Raw genomic sequence first — 17,523 nt, 5'->3', positions numbered from 1 at the left:
GAAAAACAATCCAAGAGTTTGAAAGTTGAAATGAACTTGGGGTGCCTACACTGGAATGCATCTCTCTCACACCAGCTTTCTCTTCAGGCTCAATGCAGCGCACACAGTTAACATCACCAGCTGTGAGCCTTTGTATAAGTTGGACAAGCACATCCTCATAAGTGTTTCTCTCACATTTCTTTGTCATCAGACGAAGTCCCACAGATTGAGGTCAGTGAGCCACCACAGGGGGTGCTGCCACCAAATCCAACACCCAAGAAGACTGTGCAACCTACCAGCAAGGTGAGGCTTGCAGAGGTGATGGCTGGGTCTGTGTCAGCATGGTCATGCATGTTTGCCGTGGAAGCAGAACTAGACCTAGGTTCAGACGACAGATTCGGACGCAGTTTAAATCTGGTCATTGTGTCTTAGTATAGTGCTTAACAGAGCACATTTTACAAGTTTACAGTCAACATAAATATGGCATTTATCTTTGGATATTTGTAAAGTTTTGTCGGTTTCCAAGTGTGGGAGTAGCCTTCTGCTGCCTCACAAAAGACACAGTCTTGGTGAGTTTACATTAATGCTTAAAATATACTCAGGAATCTTCCATCCAAACAAACACTGGGAACAATTCAAGTTTCTTGGGCGCAGGTGGCCAGTAAAATTTGTCGACTGTTTCACATAATGCGCTACACAAACTGGCATCTGTGTGACACCTTGTGTTATGAAATGCCCCTCTTCTTTGCCGGGTTCAGGTACTAATTTTTGACACTCGAGTCACTCACTTAGGAGGACTCACTCGTTATGTTTGTATTTGCTGCACCAGGTGCGCAAGTACGTGATGAAGCACAGTCGAGGCCTTCGAATCAGGAGCAGTCCATCGCTGCACAGTGAAGAGATTGGCATTGTAGAGGTCAATGGGGTCATTACCTTCATTGACGAGGTCAGTATAAGAGGTCATATGTGTTCCTTAAGAAGGAAAATTTAAGATTTGTCTAAATGGAATCCAGTATGATTTAGGTGAGTGACCGCATTAGTCTTCCATTGACAATCAGACTGTTGCTGAGAATGACTCTTTCAGTGCAGAAAGTAGTAGCAAAGCACATATCCCTTGTTCAATTCTGACCTTGTAATTTCATTGCCATTTGCAATCTTGTTCACGGTGGGTGCATAAATTTTTGTCTGACAAGGTTCTGTTTTAAATGCACCTCATAGGTGAATTTTGTGCATGAATACTGGCATTATCCAACTTGTATCATTTGAGCTTTTGGCTTTTGCCTTTTTGAAGCAGGAAGAGGAGCGTGATAGTATTGGCTACCCATAAACTGGGGCAAAATCCTTGAATAAACCCACAATAAGTGTCTTGCAAATGCCCCCCTGCCCAACCTTCTTTTGGAATCTTCAACTGTCCCCTCATTTCTCGCCCGCTCAGGTTCACAATGAGGATGGAGTGTGGGTCCGCCTCAACCCAGAGACCATCGAGAAATACTGCAGGAGCAACGGCCACCGGGAAGGCTGGTGTCTGCAGTACAACCAGCACATCGGCAAGACCATGCTTGTCCCAGTCGAGGTGAGAAAAATACTGTCTTGTCCTAGACAGGGCTGTGCATCGGAAACCAGGAATTCAAATTTTGGACTGTTGATGTCAGGTTCCAAATTATGCAACCAGGTTCCTGTAACAAGCGGAACAAATCAGGCAAAGAGGAGGAAAAGTTTTTAAAGGATTTTGTTGTGGTAAAATTCTTGCTGAGATAGATTTTGCATTTATTTCCAAAGATTGCTAAGCATTTTGAGCAATTTGAATACAGTGTTTGTGGGTTTTTTTCCCGTTTTCTTTTAATTTGGAATTAGGTTTCATTTACTGGCAGCTGTTCACCCATATTGTACCCCAATCAGGTTCACAGTTCTGTAGTACCATTAATGCACTTGACTTCCGCCAGAGTTTAGAATTTTCCAACAACTGCGACATATATCAAAGTACATATATTGACACATATATGGATGCTACAATCATATTTCTTGGCAGTGTCATACTTGATCGTAACAAAATGTTATGGTCGAACTATAGGAACGTTTGGTATGAAGAGTTGACTTTCTCCCCCATTCTTCCATTTTGTTGTACGCTTTACAACACCACTCTTCACTTCACTATTTCACTTCACAAGCAAATGCTACATTCAATGTTTTTGTCATGTTTGCTACAATTCTATTGTAATGGCAATGGAGTGAGCTGTCCCTGTTGTAAAGTTAAACCAAAGTTCAATTCTTCAGCAGTTACAAGATCTTTTATCCAGTAGATACAGAGAACTACCCTGAGATTTTGAGCTTTGCTAGAAATCTGATTGTTTAATTTCTTTGAAGGAACCCAAGTCAATATACGATGACAAACCGAAGGAAAACAAAGGCACGCTGACGTCGTCTCTGGTCCCAGTCACAACAGGAGCTGCAGCAATGCCTTCAGGAGCGATGGCAGCAGCCACAGCGGCAGTGGGAGGATCCTCTAAGGCCAAAGTACCCTCCAGGGTGCCGGCCAGGCCGGCCACGGGCGGGCCGGGTATGTACCAGGTGACTAACTGCGGGGCCTCGGGCCACAACATCAGGTGCCGGGCTAGCATCAAGGCCACACCCATTGGCATGATGGTGCTGGGTAACCAGGTCAGCGTTACGCAGGAGGTATGTGATCATGATCATGGTATCCCTAGATACGTGTGGTCCCCCCACCCATAAGTACCCAAGGTTCTTGTGGATAGTACCTCATGGTTCCCTTTGTATACATGGTTCATATGGTATTTGTGCTTTCCACTTTTCCTTAATATTGATGAGTTCTTAAAATAGAGTGCTTAGTATCCAGGTAGGCGTCACATTGGAGGTATGTGCAATGATCTTGGTACCAATAAATACTGATATTCCTCGATTAAGCTCCCACTGTCCCTATGAGTAACAGTCGTGGTACCATTGTAGACAGAACACATAAAAGCCATGGTTTCTGTGTTCCCTTAGTGGCCGATTCTCTTGGTACTGTACTTAGTAATCAGGCCAGTGATACACAGAGTACATACTTGATCATGGTACTTGTCGATATTCATGGTCCCTGCATAAACACCATGGTTTGTGTCTGAAGTACCTATAGGTTTCTTTTTACATGAAATGTTACTTCCCCCCTTGGTACCTGTGCTCTAACTATCTGGCACTTAAAGTGCCTAGGGTGTCTCTCACTCACGGCATTTGCGATCCATGGCACTTGTTTTTCCCTTGTATCTTTACGCAGGATATTTAAAGCAAGCAGAAAATCTCTTTAACCCTTACCCTCCTCAATCCTTCACCTGTTGGATGACTGAGGAGTGTTAGGGTTAAACTTATGTTAAGGTTATATGTGATCCTAATTTTTCTTCTGTTTATGTCATGAACAAATTGGTACCAAAACTGCATGCAGAAGGCTGAACACATTTGATTTTTAATTGATCTTCACGAATCACTACCTTTGCTCACGGTCAAATTTGGAGCACAGGAGAATCAGACCCTTTATTAGCAGTGAAACCTGAAAATAATCTGTTCTTTTTTCCATGAGATGGCACAACCCGATGGCTCTGTCTGGGTCAAATTGGACAAGGAGAGCATGGCCCACTACTGCGAGAACACGGAGGGGGAGGCGTGGTCGCTGGCCCAGGGGAAAGGGCTGATGTACCTCATCCACGAGGCTGACCTGACCTCGGCTGAGAGGGAGCAGGCCCGCAAGTCCACTCGGCCGTTCCTGTTCTTTGGGGACAACGGCAAGCACAGCAGCAAGGCATCAGCAGGCTTCGACTTCAGGAATGCCCAGGCCACACCGGCGATGGGTTTTGCCCCCACAAGTAAGTACATCCTTGTATGCACCGTGGGTGTTTCAAGTGGTTTTCGTTGTTCAAATGATAAGATGGAATATAGCTTTATTCAAACCTGAGGTTAGTTGGGTAGTTGGCATTACCAGGGTTTGGGGTCAAATTCAAAGCCCACATTTGCATGGAAAACATTTCTTTCCACGTGGACCCTTTCTTTTTGCATATTGGCAGTAAAGTGTGGCAGAGTTTAAACTAAACTTGACTTATGAATTGTCATCTAAATTGACAAAAGAAATTTTGTGTGGGTCACTCATTTTTAATAAGCAAAGAAATTCTTTGGATAAATTTTGTTCGTAGCATTCATGAAGTTTTTTCGTAGTTAGTAGGGAAAGGCTTGTAGATTGCTTTTAAACCTCAGTTTGAAGTTCGTTTATATCTGTCATCTGATGGACAAACAGTAATTTTTATATTCTTCATTTCATTTTTTTCTACAATTGATAAGCCCCTTGTGATTTGTGTTTCTTTTGAATGGTGCAGTTTTCATTCATAGGGTGATTTTACAATACATATTTTACAACAGAGGTCAAGCTAGCTAAGATGGTAAACTTGAGTCAAGTCTTGCTATGTGGAAATGTGTATGAGGTTTTCTCTTTCTTTATGTCTAGATCTAACTCCATTCATGTTTGGGGCTTCCAAGCCCCGACCTGCATCCGACCAGAATGGAGAGGAGGAGCAGGGAGGGGCAGCTGATAAAGGCTCCAAGATGAGCCAGTCCATCACCGAGACCTCCAAGCACAAATCAGCCGGCACTTCCGGTAATGGAGCTTTGGGCATGGCCAATGGCTTTGCCGGCAACGGAATTGACCCCCTTGAAGAGTTTGAAGCCAGTGGGGAGGCTGGTCCCAGCCCCCCACACCACGCTGATGTACTTGGACCATCAGCTGGAGGGGCAGCTGCCTCTGCTGTTGCGGGGCACCAGGCAAGCTTCACACGGACCGGCATTGATTTAGAAACAAGGGCTGAAGAGTTGTCTCCGTTCCGAAGCTCAAATCATAGGGACACCATAAATTCCAATGGCTTGCCCGAGCGAAAGGCTTCTCTTGGAGGGGATGTCCCGTCACCTTTCAAAGTTGACTCAGGAATGCAGCACCTGAAGGATCCACCTTCTGGTTCCGAGGTCAGGGTATTGGGAGGCAGCCCACAGCGGACTTCGAAAGGACACTTCTCCATAGGTGTGGGCGACGGGCAGGCTTCACCAAAGAGTGGCATGTCGCCTAAACAGGGACGGAAATCACGGACTGCATTTGGAAGGCGGGATCGCACGGCATCCCCATCAGCAAAGGACAGGTCGCCAGCGCGACTCAAATCCAGCATCATCAAGACGGAGATCAAGGAGAATGCACAGTCGGCCGTTGCGACTTCTGTTGCGGAGTGTGCCAGGTGTGTGTTTGCCGCCTTCCTGTGGCATGAAGGACTAGTCCATGATGCCATGGCCTGTGCCTCATTCCTTAAGTTCAACCCGCATCTTGGCAAACAGACTTGCCAGCAACAGATGGACATCCAGCAAGAGAATAAACTCAAGAACAGGCACTCCATGGACTTTTCCAAAAGTCTTAATGATGGAACATTCTTCTCTGAGGCCAAGAGTTCTGGTCGGGATATCTTGAACCAAAATGAAGCCGAGCTAACCAACTTTTCGAGTTCCTTGTTGCATTTGAGTGAAAAGAAAGAACCTGTGCAGGATGCTGTGAACGCCCCGACGGAAGAGAGCATCGTGTCCACTCCAGCGATGCAGCACCTTGCTGAGAAGTTGGCCAGGGCTTCCCCCTTGTCCTCACCGAAGCATCACCTCAAAGGCTCGGCCTCCCCTGGCCCAAAGGTCAGGAAGCAGCAGGGCACAGTACTACTCAGGGGGGACAGCAGTGGTTCATCGAGCGACACCGAGTTGAGAGAGAGAGCCTCAAGCACAGGCTCGGACTCGGCCAACCAGAAGAATGCCATACGGGACTCGGAGACCCTAAGACCTTCCAAGGAATCGCAGCTGCCATCTGCATTGCCCGTCACCCTGAAGCACCTGCTATCCTTCTGGGAGGAGTTGACCCAGGCCACAATCAACATCGCCTCCCAACAGCTCATCCTCCCTAGCCCCGCCCCGATAACCAAATCCCGGAGCCGAACAGAGCACAAAATCCGTGAGAAGGAGAAGGAAGTCAAGAGCAAGAAGCGACGGGACAAGTCGCTTCGCGGTGGAGGTGGGAACCTCTTTGGGGAAGCAGCTGGCATCCCTGTTGGTGGTGGTGACCGAGAAACTGTCTGCGATCTCTGCCATGGTGTCTTCCCTGACCCGGTGACGTACCACATGCGGAAGGCCCACCCTGGGTGCCGGCGGCATGCTGGTGGGCAGGGCTACAACAGCAGTGGGCACTACTGTGGTGGATGGGCTGGAAACTGTGGCGATGGCGGCTATGGGGGAAACAGCTGGTACCTCATGTGTGAGCGATGCCGAGAGAACTACATCCGGGAGCGGCAGGACAAGCTCAAGGAGAAGGTCAAGAAGCAGCGGAAGAAGCTCCCGCCGTTGAAGACCCCAAAGATGCTGCCCCCACTGGAGGCCCACCATGTCATGAAGGCCAATGCCATGTTCCTCCTTGACCTGGCCAGTGCGGCCGGCCCAACCTTCCCCGGGACAAGCCCCATGAGGAAGTCCACCCGCTTCGACCTGCCCATCTTAAGTGAGACGGAGGCCCTCAGTGCCCAATTCCCACCAGTGCCCTTCCAGTTTGTCAAGCTGGTGAGGCAGGGGTCTGTCGCAGAGTGCCTGCCCCTGCCGATTGAGGAGCGTTCAGTCCACATGATACCGAGGGCCGAAAGTGATGTTTCACTACCCCTTGTCAAGTCGGCCTCTGTGGATAGCAAAAGATTGGGTAAGTTGTAAACAACTTCATAATTCATTATAGAGTCATGCCTTTTATTCCTCCTGCTCAGTTTCCAATCATTTCACACTCTTCTCAAAATTCCACTTTGACAATGGCAAATTATTATCCATCTCAAAACAAACAAAACAAAAAACACCCTCACAGATTTCCATGAAGCAGCGCCCCAAATCTCACTTCCTCTCCTCAATCTGGTTGATGTGATCACAGATGAAGGCATGGACAACTCCAAGCGAGTGGCCTACTTCCGCTCCATCTCCATGACCAGTCAGCTTGGGGCCCAGGGGGAGCCCAAGTCCAAGACCAGAAGGCGTAATAACAGCAGTAGTTCATCAGGTAAAGGAAGGTTACTCTAGGGACAACAATATTTCCGCAGTAGTCTGTGGGTCATCATCGTAGCAAACAAATAGTGTATTTCACATTTTTTCGTCTTGTGCTTAGATGCGCTTCTTTTCAAGCGAATCATGTGAAAAATGAGGAACAGTTTAAATGTCAGCTCGTCTCACTTGTTTAATATCACAATGGCGGTTATTGGTTGATCTCTCGGTTGTCATGAATAATTCTTTCTGGCAGAAGACGGCTCCTCGTTGCTTCGTCGGCCCTCGTCTCTACTAGCCAAGCTAATAGAGGGCGGTAGCAAGGGATGTCGTGCACTGCATCGTCCCGTCATGTCCTTCATCGTCCAGCGCCATGACCTGGAGGGCCTGCAGCTAGCCATGAAGCAAGCGCTGCGCAAGGCGTCATGCAGGGTTTACGCGTTACAGGTAGGACGTCTAAAAAGATGCTTTCCTCTGATGTTTTGTCTCATTGTGTTATCTTTGTCGGTTCTTTTTGTTGGCTCTCTGTGTTTTTGTCTTTATGTTTATCTTGAGTTACCTTTGCTCTGCCCTTCACCACTCTCTGAAGGGTCAGCAAATGACCTGATTGAGAAAAAGGACTGTTGCAGTGTGATCGTGTAAAATGATAATAGTGTGTTTAATCCTTGCTTTAATACACCCTCCAAAGCAATTGACCCCCTTGGTTTAAAAGTGTTGTTTCACAAAAGTAACCACTGTTCACTCAAGTCAATTTTTTTATTCTGAAAAATGCTGGCACAAGAATTACATCGTGCCACTCAACAACACCGACTGTGCTTTTTCATTGCAAGCCAGTCACCAGTTGGTACACCTTAGCCGTTGATTGTTTTCAAGTAGCAAAAAAATTGCAATCCCCTTTGAACTTTGCTCTTGTAGGCGTTGAATTGGCTCCTGCGCAGTGTAACGCAGCTGACCAGCTTGCATGACCTCCTGTGGCACTATGTGTGCGCACTGACTCCGCTCAGCCCCGAGAAGGAAGACGAGACGGAGGTAGCAGCCTCGGGGGCTGACAAAGGCAAGGGGAAGGAAAAGAAAGAGAAGAAGCAGTCAGATCAGGTAGTTCTTAAGTATTCGTCGTTGATACGTTGATATAATGATACTTAAGTAGCATGGGTTTTAAGTCACTGCGTAGTACTGTGGTGTGGATGGAAAGCAGTATTTACTCCCACGGCAAGATTTGCTGAAAGAAATGCAGTGTTGACGTTTTGTAGCGGTTGTTCATGTGACACATGAAATTTGCTTCAGGGTAGCACTTATTTTCTGTCAAGTGCGGCACATTGGTTTTTTGCCAATCATTTCCAAGGATACAGGAAATCATTACAGCAAAAATTGCATAGGAGAGTTGGTTAAGATTTAGGTTTCCAAAATGTCAAAAACCAGTATTTGTTTGGTGAATAGACACATGTTTAATACTTTTTACATTGAAATCTTACAGCTTCAGTCATTAGAATATCGATATGTGGTGTCGGAAACAGGCTTTCAAAACTGGCAAAGTCTGTTTTCGGCATGCGCATCAAGTAAACACATAGACATAGCTTCAGACTTTTAAGGTTTGGAAGCTACTTATGTCTGTGGTATTCTGGAAGTGGAGTTTGTTTCCCCTAGCAGCAAGACGTTGACGGCCTGATGTGCGAGCACCCTCTGTCAGACATCACCGTGGCCGGTGAAGCGGTGCACCCTCTGCCCACTGCCTTTCACACCCTCCTGCAGACGGTGGCCGACATGATGCTGCTCTTGCCCCAGGGCAGTGCCCTGCAGCAGGCCGCCATGCGCTGCTGGTGCCTGCGCTTCAGGCCAGCTGACCACGTCTTCCTGCACCACTCCCATGTCTTCAGCAACATCAACCAGATCCTGTCGCGCTCGGATGGCCAGGAAGGGGAAGGGGAGGAGAGTGTGTCCTCTAGCAGCGACTCGCTGCCTGCCAGCCTGGTACGTCCCAGTGTTAATTGTCTTAAGTAATACCCTCCTTCGTTCGTACCAGTCACAGACTGCGAAATTTGCCGTTCACTTTCCCTTGCTTGGTCAACAGCCCAATCATAATTCTTTTTGGTACTGTGACCAGCCAGATTCCATAAAGAGACAAAAACAGGCGACCGGTAGACAAAGCTGGCTTATCAATCATTGACAGTCAAAGCAGGCAGGCTACATCTAGTCATATCAACAGCCACAGTCAGTCAATTTTGCTTCATGAAGGCAGGGGACTCAGCTGTTAAAAACAGTTACTTGATTGGTTTGACTTAGAGGGCAACTTTGCTAAGAATAGAAGTTTGCACTGGAGTGTTATTGTAGTATTTTCACTGCCTTACAAATCTTCTTGTACCAAGATGAAGACCTACCGCAACTACTAAATAAACTGATTCATTCCGATGTCCGTTAAGAAAACTTTGTCGCCCATCGTTGCATCGTCGCTGATGTTGATCTGTGAGCTGAAAAAGGATTTGCTTTTGGAGGGGGAACTTATCATGAGTCCTCTGGTCCTCTTGGTCCTCATGTTTGGTCATTTATTCCCGTTCACTAATACAGAACACCGCCAAAGTGGAGCTGCTGCGAGACGTGACCAATGCCACCGAGCTACAGGTGTCCAGCCGAGCCGCCATGCTGCCCAGCCTGACTGACGGCTCCACTGAAACCTTCTGGGAGTCCGGGGACGAGGATAGGAACCGGACCAAGTCCATCACCATCACCTGCAATGACAGTCTGGTGCCCAGGATGGTGGCCGTGCATGTGGACAACTCCAGGGATTTAGGGGTAAGATGAATGGCTGTGGAATGTTAGAAAAACAAAGGTTTTACCAAGGAAAGGAATTTGTTTTGGGCTTGTTGTTTGTTCATTGAAAGTTCCTTGCTTAGGAACTTATGAAAACCACCAAAGTGGCTGTCCATATCTGTCTCCCATGTCGCCCTATTTAAGTCAATTACTGGATAGCAAACTGTCTGACTGGAAATGTGGAAATCCCAGAAATCTGCTAAATCTACACTGGTTTGCTCAGAACCTTTGTCCTAATCATCGCTGTCGAAGCAAACACCATCATTGCTCGTTTGTCTTTTTTCCTTTGCCCGTCACAACAGAACAAGGTCACCGCCATGACCTTCTTCACTGGCACCCATCCGGACGCCCTCCAGCGCACCCTCAACTCCAACATGGAGGCCCGGCATGTGGGCTGGGTGACCTGTGACCTGGACCGCTGCCCCGAGCGGCCGAAGGTGGTCAAGGTGGAGCTGAAAGGGCCCGACAGTCACCTGCGGGTCCGGCAGGTCAAGGTGCTGGGCCAGAACGAAGGCGAGAACCTCAGCACGGGTAGGTCCCTCATTTTTGTCTCAGGGGATGAGAGTGTTTACCCCTGTTGTGGAAAGCAATGGAATGGGAAAATGTAGCACTGGTTGAACTTGTTTCCTAGAGTTGATTGCACCAGAAAAATCAACTCTCTGAAAGTCTAGATCTGTGCATTTTATGAATTACAATGATGAGAATAGGAACTGAAGATGTGATATCCTAAATTTGAAATTTGTGGTTGAAATGGTATGACTTGTTCTTTTTTGTGATTGCAAAAGTAGCAATTTTAAATTTAATGTTTTTAAAATTTTTTTTGAGTCTCAATGAGTTATTGGGTTCAGAATTAACACACTGAAGGAACAAAAAGTTGAGTAGGCTTTAGCTAGTTGCTGTGAAGAGGTCTTTATCTAGTGTTATGCTTATTTTTTGCCGTGGATTGTGGAAAAGGAGGTATGGACAAATTTTAGAATGCAGTTGAAACTTGGCGTGTGGATTATTACAGAGGTTTGTCAGGTTCATTGGCAAAGTATTATTTTCTCTAGATACAATGAGCCAGTTCGGTATTTCAAAAAACAAGGTCATTTAGGAACAAAGCACACAAGTGAGGCTGCGTGGGAAAGTGCTGATAAGGCAGGTCTCATGCACGTCCGAATGACCGTGGATGCACTTCATTTTGACCGTTCATTTTTTATACCGATCTGGCTCATGTTTCTGTCACCAATGAAATTGGGTTCTGTTGTAGACAATACTTGCTAACATTGATGTGTCAAATCATGTTAGCAGCTTATGGGTGAAGATTTGTTCTAACATTCAGACATCTTTTCCTTTCCCCCGTGTTTTTCTCTTAGGCCCCCAGCAGTCAGCTCAGGCCCTGCAGCAGAAGAACTGCGAGGCAGAGACGCTGCGTGTCTTCAGGCTGCTGACGTCCCAGGTCTTTGGCAAGCTGCTCAGCGACGAGGAGTCAGGAGATGACAGGATGGAGGAGAACGGCGAGAAACAAGACGACAATAGCTCGGTGAGAAAGTGGCCCCTAGAATCACTCTAAAAAAGAAAGATTTTTTTTAACTGCGCGCTCAAAGATTGCTCACAGACACGTTGTGTGCTTAGAAGAGCGTCAATGTTCAAATTGTTGTTGGTTGGTTTGTGTTTTGTAAATGTTTATCATGCCACAATGTTGGTCTGGCACCAAGGGCTTGAGAATTGTCACAGCAAGGACATGTATCTAGTGTGCCAGTGATTGGGATAAAGTTGGTATTTAGGAAGAGTCGTAAGATTTTGGGTGAAGTTTTGTTTCAATCACCGAGATGAGTCCATGTTTAATTTCAGGATATTGGTGATCCAGATCTCAGGGAACATATGGTAGGCATTCTCTTCAGCAGAAGTAAGCTTACCAATCTACAGAAACAGGTAAAGTAATGTCCATCTTTCATTGGCTGCTTTGTGGAAAAAGTGAAAAAAGAACTGTTTGCTTTGTTTCAGTTTGTTGTTGAATGCCTGGCGGTTATAACCTTAGTTGTGATGTATACTTGGACCTTGGTTTTTAAAAGGAAATAACATCAAAAGCATTCTGGAGTTGCTTTGACTCGAATCTAACTTTGAAGTATATCAGCTGTCTTGGAGGTCTCAGAAGGTTTTCTGAAAAGGTCTTGATTACAGAGCTACAGTGTAGGAGAGGTTGGAGTGACTCTGAATTTTTCTTTGGCTTCACTGTCAGGTCTGCTCCCACATTGTGCAAGCCATCCGCAAGGAGACGGCCAAGATGCGGGAGGAGTGGGAGGCCAGTCTTGCCAGCAGCAAGACCGCCGCGTCAGCATCAATAGGGGCGGCAGCAGGAGCAGCAGCTGCAGCTGCAGCAGCCACTGCTGTCCTGCTCAGCCCTGGTGAGCGGGAGGACCGGCCCCAGACCTCCTTCTTGTCGGCCGCCGACGCCTACTGCTTCGAGCTGCTGTCCATGGTGCTGGCGCTGAGTGGATCCAGCGTGGGGCGGGTCTACGTGGCGCAGCAGGCAGCACTGCTTCAGGACCTGCTGGCGCTGCTGCACACCGGCACCCCCAGGGTTCAGAGACAGGTGGGTGGGACCAGGCCTGAGATTTTTTCACAGCTTTTGCTCCACGTTCCCCCTCCCAGATTTCAGAGATATCTAATCAATGTGCACATTAAAAACCCAAGAGCAAGATCAATATATTCACAGCTATTTGGGAGAAGATTTTGTACCTTATTAGCCCTGAAGCCCTGAAAAGTACCAGGATTTTTTGTCGGCTGGGTGCTTTGTGGAGTTTTCCTTCATCCCCCAATCTCTCCCTGTCGGATGATGTTGAGTTTGGCTTTGTTGGTCAGCTGGTGTGGGTCCATGTGTACTTGATGAATTTGGCGAAGCAGTTGTCACAAAGGATTTATTGTGCAATGCCATACAGAGCATGCTTGAGGCCTTATTTGACACCTTATGATTAACCCAGTTGCTGTTTGTGAATTCGACTTCAGGAGGACTGGTGGCCTTTTTAAGTGTTACTGTTGACATTACTGCCTCATGAATTTTTTATGCTTTTTATGTTTATTGCAGAGGAGACAATAATGTAGCCTGTTGGTTTTTATGAGATGTTGATTATTAACCACTTCGGACCGGGGCATTTTTCAATGTTGAGGATGCTGGGCCGGCATGACTATCATTTTTTCCGTTTTCAAAATCTTTCAACAATTCATCATTCCATTTAACAGTCGTTTATGGCCGCACGGAGTAATCTTCAGGCACTACTCTAAGTTGACAGGTGACCTTCATTGACGCCCGAATATTTCAGCCAGGCCTGCAGCCTTGTAAACAGAGCCCAGATTGTGCAGTGTTATACAACTGTCTTTTGTTAACGAACCTGGCTCAGTGCACTGCTGACCTCTTTTCAACAGGGGCCAGATTAGCATGCAGCGGTGCTGTGTGGCTCATCGCTGCGGTAGTGGAGAGTTTTTGTCCCCGGTGGTAATCCGCTTGCTCTAAATACCCCAAACCCTGGTATACGGTTTCAAAATAACGCTGGATTATCACCACTTTTGAGAGTGAAAAATGCCGGTCATGCCCAGCAGCCTGGTCTTTTGTACGGAGTACGGTCTTTTGTTACAGGGCCCTGTTTCCTTTGTCCGAGTTCGGAGACCCCGGCCACACATATAAACCATACGGCTCCGATCCCGGAGTCCCCGGCTGGTAGTGGTTAAAATAGCACATTCATGATAACCACAAGCATGGTTTGTAAACTAGTAATTTGTGGTACAGAAAAGATATGGCCATTTTGCATACTTTCCTCTATGGAAGTCAAACACTCTGCTGTTGTTGATCCTTTCGGCCTTTTGTAAGATTGTCTATTTTTCTGTTATTGTAAGTTTTCTAGGTTCACCTGTTATCACCTTGACCCCTTGACAGGTTACCTCCATCATACGTCGCCTCTTGCCTGAGATCCCCCCGGCCCACTTTGCCAAGCTGACGGGTGTCACGGCCCTGCCCCCGGCCGACCTCAGCATCCTGACCCAGTCCACGGGTGACAAGCCAACGGAGCCCTTCACAGAGGAAGGGACGGTGGGCATCCTGGATATCTTCCTGGCCTGCATTGCCAAGACCCTGACAGTCCAGACCAAGGTCAAGGGGGCGGCGGGGGGACAGATCCCGGGGCTGACCAGCAGCAGCAGTAGCGGCGGGGTCAGTGGTGGGAGCAGCAGCGCCAAGGGCACCCATTCCCTAACCCTCTCCAGGCTGCAGCAGCAGCTCGCGGCTGCTTCAACAGCCATCGAGGAGAGCCCCTCTAAGAGATCCAGCAAGGGTCGGTGGTGGATGAGAGGCAGCATGTCGCTCAACATCGCGGAGAGGGTGATTGGGCTGATCAAAGACATGTCAGTGGTGAGTCGGCTTGTCAGTGTCTGAGCTAGTTAGAGTTGGAAATCAACTCAGGAAGATGGAATTGGAAAATGTGCTCACCTTCACTTAGCAATGTGATGTTATCGCTTATCAATTCAGTTTAGAGTTTCTATCAGGGAAAACTCCATTTTGATAGGCTTGAGTCACTGATCAACTTTGCCCCCTTTAAACACTTTAAATGGTATATTGCAATGATTGAAATTAAGATTAGATGAACACTCTTTGGTCCAGTGTGATGTAGAAAGGTCAAAATTTATGTTTCAAATTCAACCCTTATATGGACTACCATTCCTCAATTTGCAGTGTTGTAGAATGCCTAGAAAATGTTTTAAAAACTGATCAAATTCTGTGAAAATGTCTTACAAAATGTCCACAAACCTCTCTCTTTTAAAACCTTTTTAGCTTGATGTGTATCAACCGGCCTTTAAAAAGCCTTAGTTTTTCATGTTGTTCCATATTGTTGCCAACCGTAATAGTTCTCTGGGGAAAAAACTGTCAAAGAAAATGGATGTTCGTGACAGTGATGGGCATTTCAGCTCTGACAGCTTTGGCTGCCACGGTCACCAAAGGGACTAACATGTGGTGGTTCTACTTCGTGCTGTCCATAGGGCAAACTCTCAGAGGCATGGGCTACAGTGACTAAGGGAGCCATAGCTGAGGCAGTGCTGTCATTGACTAAGCTGGACGAGACTAGGAGGCAGCCAGCGGAATGCATCAAGACGCACACGGTTAGTCTACTGACTCTCTGCTGTACAATCTGTGTACCACAGCATGACTATGAACAGCAAGGAAGGCCTGACGCATTGATTCAGGCGGGATAGATCTGCACCGCTGAAGGCTTTGAGACTATTTGGGACAGGCCGTCTTGAACTTCTCACACCTGTAGATTTCCTACAAGTTGATGAGTAGCAGAGGTCCTGCATCATCAAATGAGTAGAACTGGTCTGTGATAGTGATGGCATTAAACTGTCTCGGTACTTTGAATATCAGGACTGTGTTTTCATTCCCAACACTGATTCTAGTTTTGTTTGTTTCATCAGTTGTGGCTGTCGTTGGCGTCCTTGTGCGTCTTGGAGACGGAGCATGTTGAGAGGCTTTCGTCCAGCCAGTGGGGTCACAGCAAGGAGGCAGGGGCAATTAAGCAAAAGGTATGCCGTTGAGTTTGATATTATCCATGCTGGAAGTGCCTCTGTCAGGGAAGTTTCATCTTTCAACGTGAGAGTGTTGTATTGTTGGTTCAAGGGCTTGTTAAAAAGGGGTAGATGAAGAGAACAATGACTGATCTCAGGTTGGCTACCTCTTTGATAGACATAGTTGATTCTTCCTAAGGGGAATCTGTCAAGACTTCATTTAGTGATACATTACTTTGAATACAGAGAAACTCACAAAGGGACAAACCTGAGACATGAAGTCCTTGATTGACAAAATACAGAGAGCAAGTTCCCTGCATGAAAGCTGCAACTTGATTGAACCGTTTACTTTGAGAGTATGGCCAAAGAGATTTGGATTCTCTGTGAGGGGAACTGATTGAGACAAGAGTTGAGGACTTTATTAAAGGTGCACATTTTCATGTGTTGAAGTTGAGATTGATTTCTTCTAATCTGTTTGTCTCTAATGCCAGCCGACCTGTGATAACCACGACGATGGGGAGACCCCAGCCATCATCCTTTGCAATGAGTGTGGCAACCTCTGTGCGGAGTGTGACAAGATCCTGCACCTGCATCGCAGAACCAGATCACATCAGCGTAAGGTATGGGAGTCGGAATTAAGAAAGGGCATCCTCAGCTTAAAGGCTGATCTATACTTCAGGCAAATGCAAAAGCAAAAAGGAATTGCAGGGTGTAAAGCATCCAATCTTATAGTTCAGTGCTCCCAATTCACTGTATGAGTTCCAGGCCACGTTGGAGTCTTCTAAGATTTGACGGATGTCCTGTTTGTTTGTCACTATCTGTTTGTTTGCTGTTGTTGTATTAGATCCTCTTGTTGTCTTCCTCGCAGGTCTTCAAGGAGGAGGAAGAGGCCATCAAGGTGGACCTTCACGAGGGATGTGGTCGTAGCAAGCTCTTCTGGGTCATGACCCTGGCGGACTCCAAGACACTCAAGGCCATGGTGGAGTTCAAAGAGGCTGCCTCAGGTAGGCATGGCTTCTCCTAACCCCTCTCTTTTATACGTTTCCCTGCATTGTGTCGATCACAAAGAACTGTGCATGAGAAAGATGGGATGCATTGAGCACGTTTGAGGAGGGAATATTCAAATGTTGCTGGCCTTAGTGGTTAGTGTGATGGAGAGCTACAATATTCATGGTCGTTTTTATTGTGGAGTTTTCGGAGTCTAAAATGTATGAAGTTTTAAGTGAGTAAACTGAATATATTTGTTTCTCTTGGATGACTGTGTGCCACCAGTTTATACGTCCCAATTTATTGATGGCTTGAGAAGGGCAAATTATGGTGTGGGGCCTTGCTTATGGACATAACAAAGAGTGAGCCCTTCAGATTCACCATCCAAGTAAAAATGAATGTTGCGGTCCTAGGTTTGAAGTGAAGAATGCAAAACTGAACCAAGGGTAACTTGAGGTTTATACTGACATACCTCACAAAACTTTGAGGTCAACCTCAGGTTTCCTTCTAGTTCATTTTGCATACCACCCTGATAGTCTTGTGCACATTGTGAGTCTGACACCTGTCGGCGTTCTGTCCCCAAGGAAATGCAGCGAGCGCAGCGGCGGCTGGCAGTGCTGTGGGTACCTGCCGCTTTTGTGGTGCACTGGCCACTAGTGGCCTGCTGGCAGTGGGAAGTGTCTGCGATGATCCGGACTGCCAGCGGCACGTCCGGAGTGCCTGCTCCAAGACCCTGCCCTGCGGCCACCTGTGCGGAGGAGTGAGCGATGAGGAGTCTTGCCTGCCGTGCCTGCACGGCTGTAGCCGGGACCCCACCCTCAAGCAGGATGCTGACGACATGTGCATGATCTGCTTCACCGAGGCTTTGGCATGTGCCCCTGCTATACAGGTACTCTCTTAGCTGATATCCTTCTTCTTTGAGGAAGGTCTTTATGAGCAGTGGGTGATTTTGATCAGTTGTCCCTGAGAAGTTGACGGCAGATTTTGCTTTAGAAGCAGTTTAAGCAATAATTGAAAACAGAAATAATTACAGACAACATTCAACATCTGTCAGTGTAAGGAACACCTTCAATCCATAATGCAAAACTTGTATCAAACGTTCTCCTATGCGCAGTATTTGTACTAATTTTAATGAGAATTAAGATTTTT

At 46.9% G+C, this 17,523-nt stretch overlaps 2 protein-coding genes across 5 annotated transcripts in view; one reads left to right on the top strand and one right to left on the bottom strand.

Annotated features, from left to right (window-relative positions):
• pomp (proteasome maturation protein) overlaps positions 1-4,765 on the bottom strand; it is a 194,206-nt gene extending 189,441 nt beyond the window's left edge. The window contains exon 1 of the mRNA XM_087133454.1: positions 4,758-4,765. The gene's annotated coding sequence lies outside the window, so the exon portion shown is untranslated. The remainder of the gene's footprint in view (positions 1-4,757) is intronic.
• The window catches only part of LOC110979774 (E3 ubiquitin-protein ligase MYCBP2-like), a 77,557-nt gene that overhangs the window by 53,788 nt on the left and 6,246 nt on the right, over positions 1-17,523 (top strand). For 2 of the 4 annotated variants that reach the window (XM_087133451.1, XM_087133448.1), the window contains exons 46-66: positions 191-282; positions 809-925; positions 1,415-1,552; positions 2,344-2,655; positions 3,551-3,833; positions 4,466-6,724; positions 6,944-7,069; positions 7,307-7,497; positions 7,966-8,145; positions 8,695-9,018; positions 9,613-9,837; positions 10,158-10,386; positions 11,211-11,377; positions 11,689-11,769; positions 12,077-12,430; positions 13,769-14,239; positions 14,866-14,985; positions 15,298-15,405; positions 15,879-16,007; positions 16,256-16,391; positions 16,959-17,263. In XM_087133451.1, the coding sequence (XP_086989577.1) occupies positions 191-282; positions 809-925; positions 1,415-1,552; positions 2,344-2,655; positions 3,551-3,833; positions 4,466-6,724; positions 6,944-7,069; positions 7,307-7,497; positions 7,966-8,145; positions 8,695-9,018; positions 9,613-9,837; positions 10,158-10,386; positions 11,211-11,377; positions 11,689-11,769; positions 12,077-12,430; positions 13,769-14,239; positions 14,866-14,985; positions 15,298-15,405; positions 15,879-16,007; positions 16,256-16,391; positions 16,959-17,263 (6,347 nt within the window). The remainder of the gene's footprint in view (positions 1-190; positions 283-808; positions 926-1,414; positions 1,553-2,343; positions 2,656-3,550; positions 3,834-4,465; positions 6,725-6,943; positions 7,070-7,306; positions 7,498-7,965; positions 8,146-8,694; positions 9,019-9,612; positions 9,838-10,157; positions 10,387-11,210; positions 11,378-11,688; positions 11,770-12,076; positions 12,431-13,768; positions 14,240-14,865; positions 14,986-15,297; positions 15,406-15,878; positions 16,008-16,255; positions 16,392-16,958; positions 17,264-17,523) is intronic. The other 2 variants (XM_087133450.1, XM_087133449.1) reach the window with 2 other exon arrangements.

This window comes from Acanthaster planci, linkage group LG02 (genome assembly GCF_054643075.1).
Source record: "Acanthaster planci isolate LZ-2023a linkage group LG02, COTS_SCS, whole genome shotgun sequence".
Classification (NCBI taxonomy): domain Eukaryota; kingdom Metazoa; phylum Echinodermata; class Asteroidea; order Valvatida; family Acanthasteridae; genus Acanthaster; species Acanthaster planci.
The sequence above is the reverse complement of the archived record's forward strand: the minus strand, read 5'-3'. Positions and strand labels throughout refer to the sequence as shown.